Raw genomic sequence first — 6,047 nt, 5'->3', positions numbered from 1 at the left:
GCTCCTCCCGCCGCCCCTTACCAGGTGCCGCCCCAAGCACATGCTTGGGTGCCTGGTGCTTGGAGCCGGCCCTGCCTACAGGGTTAAATTCAGATCTCACAAACTCCCCTTGATCCACAGCAGCTTTTCCCACTGGTCATTGGGAAATCTGCACAAAAATCAAGGGTGAAATGTGCCTTTACATAATAAATAATAACTAAAAGTTCAATCAAGTATCTTATAGTCAGATTCAACCTCACTCAGTGGAAAAGCATGCTCACTTTTAAGACCACTGTTATTTCTTCCCTTTACTTCTCTTCCTTCCTCCATCCTTCTTCTGTTTCCTCCTTTCCTCTGCATTCCCTACTCTGCAGCCACTTTCAGTTTCCACCATGAGCTTCTCTACCATCCCTTTCATCACCCCATCTGCTAAAACCATTTGCAATTAAACAGATAATGCTCACATTTAAAGCATTGAGGCTGCAGAAATACCAACCTGATCAGCTAACAGGACAGGGAGTTCTCACCTCAGAACCTTACATCCTCTCCACCTAAAGAGCTACTCCATTCTCCCTTAGATCTGGGTGGGGAAATGAGCCCAGTGAGTCCTCAGAATCCACTTGCCCCATCCTGTGAGCAGGTGTGAGTTTACTGGGAAAAGAGTATCTCTTTTATGCCGATGGGAGAGCTCTCTCCCATCGGCATAGAGCGCCTTGTGTACCAGTACAGCTGAGTCGCTGCAGCACTGTACGTATAGACATGGGCTACCATTGCTAGACTGTTACGATGCTCGGAAGGAAACAAACATCTCTGAAACACGCTCTTTTGAGCTATAATGGGCAGTCACAGGCTGTCAACAGTGACTGCATCAGTGGCCAGCTAGCAATATTGTAGGGAACAGGTCATAACCCAAATGTCAGCAAATATTTATCCCTGCATTTTGTCCAATATTTTGTGGGGCCCAAGAGGTTCTCAAAGTGAATAAAGGACGCTCGGCCTCCTAAAAATGAAACTACCAAAATTCACAGAAGGCAGTGGCTTCTGCTCTACCCCTTATGTCATCAGATTGATGGGTAGCTATTTTCTTCTTTAAAATCTCGTTTTACGTTTACATGAAGAACTAATTCCAATGAAAGATTACTTTGGTGGAAAGGAATTGCATCAGTTTAAAAATCAAAAAAGACCCTCAAGGACATCAATTTTTGTCACAAGTTGAAGGAGTTACTTATTTTAAAAAACAAAAAAGCAAGAAAATCCTGTCATGGTCACTCACTGCATCACAATGCAGCAGGGGAGTGGTGCAGTGTGCAAAAGAATTACTGAAATATTGGTGTCAGCACTAATTTGAGGAAACCAAACCACACCTGTTTATCTTGAACTTTGGTTAAATACTCTTGACCCAAAATATCCTCACACAAAAGACCTGCAAAGCTGATCTCCAGAAGCCAAATCAAACAAATAAGACTTTGGTGTCCATGTTAAATCATTTGAACAGTTATACTAGTGTATCAGGAGCGCAGAGTGGAGACCTGATTCAGTGATTGCTATGCAGCATGTAGTCATAATAATGGCTACGAGCAGTTTCTACATGAAGCTTAGGAAGCCCCCAAAGTAGACTGACTGAGGGTTCTGTGAAGCAAAAGCTGGACATGATGGCAATGAGTCAAAAAAGGGGGCACACATCTTGCCCAATCACTCTCTCACCAGGATGTAATTAGATTAAAATCAGGGGCTTGACCACTTGAGATCGTTAAAGATCCTATGACATTTCCCCCCAGTGCCTCACCAAATTCTGACTTGATATTGTATTCTTCAGTGCTATTAAACCACGGTTGTCCTTCAACCCAAACTCACCTTTCTGACTCACCTTTCCACCTGTAATCAGAGGATAATACATCCCTTCTTCACAGGCGTGTTGTGGAGTTTGTTTAAATGTTTGTGTATGCTTTGAGGTCCTTGACTGAAAGGCACTATGTGGAAGTGTATTATTAGCATACAGTTGCCCTGAAGTGACGAATATGGATTCCTACTGTAAAGCACAGCTTTCAGAGCCTAGCACACAAAACGGTACATAATGAAATGCCCCCACTCTATGCCATGCTTGCAAAGTACCGAGGATTTTAATCTAGCATCAATTTGGCAAAGAGGGACAACAAACATTACCAACGTGGGCCTAGTCAGTGTCTCTCTCACTTCTCAAATGTCTTTGGGCCAAGAGGATTCCTCTTCTTTGGTCATGGTCAGGTTTTTCCCCAATTATGAAGTACATTAACTTATCACTGAAATCTTTTACCCCATATTTAACACCCCAAGTCATACTTCAAACCTTTTTTCCTATTTAACAATCTCAGTAATTCTTTGGATTTACCATGCTACACACACACACTGACTGGCATGCATGCCTTTTGCTAAACCTTTAAGATCTGATTCCCAGCACAAGGCTTCCTCACAGGCACAATGAGACAGGAAAACCTAGAAAGAAACATTTTTTGGGTTGACTGACCAGATAAAAGGCTGGTTTAGGAAGAACAGCATGTGGTTTTGAATTCATTTATTGTGGAAAGGGTATATTTTTAGACTGCACCTCTAATCAGAAACTTCAGTGAATTAAGAAGATTAGGTAACTACATGGGGTGTTTTAAGATACAGCAAACTGTCTTATGAACGTGGAGTATTATGCTGAAGACCTACTCATGACCTTGAGTCAGACAGAGTCATTTATTGTATGTAAGAGCTCAAGGAGTTAGAACCTAGACCCTTTTCAAGGAAAAGCCTCTGCTCAAGCTGGCAATAGGGAAAGGGTCCCTGCTAATATGAATGGATGTGACCAAAGATGGCACTGAGGTTTACATTGTACCATCGCCTTCCTCAGCACCATCAATCTGGTTCAGCATTGAATGAGCCTCTCAGCTACGTTCCAGACAATGACTGAAAGTCTGATAATTGTGTATGGATCAGTTGTTAGGGAAGAGTGTGGGAAACTTCACTTTTGCATTTCTTGACCTATTTTAAATTTGACACGTGCTATTGCATTCACATAGATTTTGCATTTAATAAAAATGATCTCTTATTTGCTAATATTTAAATTTTTAAACTTTTCTAGATAAGCAAAGATTGAACAGCCTGATAACCACATAGTTAATTAATGTCAACCCAGAGATGGTGACTTACAATTGCAACGGAATAAGAAAGAGAATCTAATCACTTAAGCATTTCCAAAGACCTTACCTTGATTGGTTTATTGAAGTCCCCTCCACAGAACGTTTGCAAGGGAACACTAAACTTCCTCCAGCATGGATTTAAATTGTTCTTAATCACCTGCAAGATAACAGATACAATAAATAATCTTGCATGGGGGATGCCACATGCAAATTTTTAAGAGCTTTAACATTGTCAAAATCAAGAGTTTTGCACTATGCTGAAGATCTGGAGGCAATTCTTGAGCTGGAGGTACGGTGTTTCAGACTACGGCTACTCTACAGAGCCTATGCAGGCAGTGCTTTGTCCATACAGTCCCCTACAGTCGACACAGCTTACAATGACATAAGGAGTTTTTGTGCTGGTATAGGAATACCACCTCCCTGAACAACATTAGTTATGTGGACAGAAGCACTGTTCTGTCGACATAGCTGCATCTACGCTGAGGGGTTTGCCAGCATAGCTATGTGGGTCAGAGATGTGGGGGGTTTTCACACCCCTGACCGACACAGCTATGTTGATATCAATTAGAAGTGTAGATCAAGTCTCAGGCTGCGAACCTCTCAGATTTTGCATGCTAAGGACATGTCTACACAACGCACTACAGTGGCACAGCTGCAGCTACAAGGCTGTAGGCAGATGCTTACTACAGCAACAGAAGGGGTTTTTCCATCACTAGAGTAAATCTACCCCCTTGAGAGGCAGTAGCTACAGTGGGGATTAGGTCAACCTAACTACGTTGCACGGGTCATGAGATTTTTCACAGCCCTGAGCGACGTAGCTAGGGCGGCCTAAAATTTAAGTGCAGACTAAATATATTCAGGGTTGGGCCTGATTAATCCCTGGAGGAGAAATCCTGTAAAACAGGTAATGCAAAAAGCAAGAGCTCACAGCTCAGGAGGTGCCACTCTTTCCTCTAAGTCAGGACTGAACCAATGCGCCAACACCATTAAGGGACACTGCATTTTTTTTCAGATTAAACATTAAAAAAGGTGCTAACATATGGTCATTAAGGAGTCTCTACTCTTGTTAAAGTGCCATAGGTCCTAACCCTAGTATGTTGTGCAAAATCCCAGTGTGGAGAACTACAATCTGTCTACCCTTATGAGTTAGCTTGGAAAATACTTTGGAATCCTTTGAAATGAAACACACTTAATGAAGCACTAGTTAGCATTAGTGGCGCAAGAGTTCAGTAAACACTAAAACTAGTTTCTGTGAAATCACAGCTATAGCCTATTCCCCACAGCACACTCTGTTCTCCCTTTTCAGGCAACGATAGCAGAACCTAAGGCCAGAACAGTTTGTGTCGGTATGGAAACCCTACCTCTGATCTGTAGACCAGCTGCCATTTTCCACCGTCACTCGGCTTGTAAAATTCCAAAAACGGATCGGATTTGCCCAAAAAATCCTGTAAAATTAAAAAATAAGAGTAATCAACCCCCCATGCTTTACCCAAATAAATACCAACCACTTAGCGGTGGATATTTGGGGTAGGAGTATGTCACGTTTGGGGACGGGAATGACGGAAGGCTGGCATCCCCAGTGGGACAGAAAGCACGGAGAAGTTTGTGTGGCAGTGCACTTATTCCAATGGCACAGGTGCATCACTATAGCTATGGGTGCATCGTGATAGCTGTTTAAAGGGTCAACCTTCCTAAGTCCTTTAAAATCGACATGCTTAGGCAGATTTGTTGAAATCTGGTGTTCCTCATGGGAGTGTGGGTTAGCATTAGTTATACACATATGGGGTCACTTGATCAAGGGGTTTCCAGGTTACAAGTTGTTTTTAGCCCCCAAAAAACAAGTTTCCTTCGGCTGCCTTGTACTGTTAAACTGAGAAACTAATGACTAGATGAAACAGAGCCCTCTTGGCTGTGAACTCATGCTGCCATTAAATAGTTATCACAGCCCTCCCCTACGACAAAAGGAGTTCTGCACTGAGGGGCTGGAGGGTGCTGCAATGTGAGAGTTGTATTTTGTAGGGAATGTAATCCACGTCTTTGGGGGGGAAGGAATTAGACGTGTAAATGCCTGGGGGGATATTAGGGGACAGAGGAGTGGGGAAATGTGGGGAGAGGGATTTTGGACTGCAGTGAGGAGGGAGGGGGATAAATAAGGATGGATGATAGGTGAGGCAAGAGAGGTTGGGGACTCAGATGTGGGAGGCACAGTCCCCCGAGCTTTGCCAGCACACCCCCACCTCATGTACTCCACAACTCTGCCAGTGCACCCAATCCTGCACCTGAAACCGCCCCGCACCCTCCAGCACTGCACCCACATCTCAATTCCCCCAGCCCCAATCCTAGTGCACCGCAATCCCCATGCATTCCACAGCTCTGCCAGCATATCCCAACCCCCCTGTACCTCAACCTGCCTGCACCCCACAGCTCTGTCAGTTCACCCCAACTGCACCCTCCAGCTCTGCAGTTCACCCCTTGCAGGCCCCAGAGCTCTGCCAGTGCACCCCACCACTCCTGCACCTCATAGCTCTGACAATGCCCATTGCTGGCAATGCCCCAGTACTCTCCATTAACGCACATACTTTCACTTTGCCAGCCCCACAGTCACTGAAACATATAAGCTCTTCACCTTCTTTTATAACCCATTCACTCTCACCCACAGGATGCCATCTACTAAAGGACAAAAAAGACTGCCAACTTCTTTCCGGTCCCCTGGAGCTGGCAGTAGCCATTGAGAATGATTTGGATACACTCCAGGTGCAGTCAGTGTATTAGATGTTAGGCGTACTCAGGGCCGGCTCCAGGCACCAGGCAACCAAGCACGTCCTTGAGGCGGCACCTGGTAAGGGGCGGCCAATCTTGGGGTGGCAGGGGGCAGCGCGGCGCTTGGCCGGGGGGGGGGGGGGGGGC

General features: G+C 44.8%; 1 protein-coding gene across 5 annotated transcripts in view; it reads right to left on the bottom strand.

The window, feature by feature from the left end:
• Nucleotides 1–6,047, bottom strand: part of CPNE1 (copine 1) — a 93,561-nt gene that overhangs the window by 13,356 nt on the left and 74,158 nt on the right. For all 5 annotated transcript variants that reach the window (XM_026656784.2, XM_026656782.2, XM_024206227.2 and 2 more), the window contains exons 6-7: nucleotides 4,502–4,585; nucleotides 3,208–3,297 (exon numbers count right to left, since the gene is read on the bottom strand). In XM_026656784.2, the coding sequence (XP_026512569.1) occupies nucleotides 3,208–3,297; nucleotides 4,502–4,585 (174 nt within the window). The remainder of the gene's footprint in view (nucleotides 1–3,207; nucleotides 3,298–4,501; nucleotides 4,586–6,047) is intronic.

Source organism: Terrapene carolina, unplaced genomic scaffold (genome assembly GCF_002925995.2).
Source record: "Terrapene carolina triunguis isolate 2854851 unplaced genomic scaffold, T_m_triunguis-2.0 Scaffold233, whole genome shotgun sequence".
Taxonomy (NCBI): Eukaryota; Metazoa; Chordata; order Testudines; family Emydidae; genus Terrapene; species Terrapene triunguis.
Note: the sequence above shows the minus strand (reverse complement) of the source record. Positions and strands in the feature narration are given on the sequence as shown.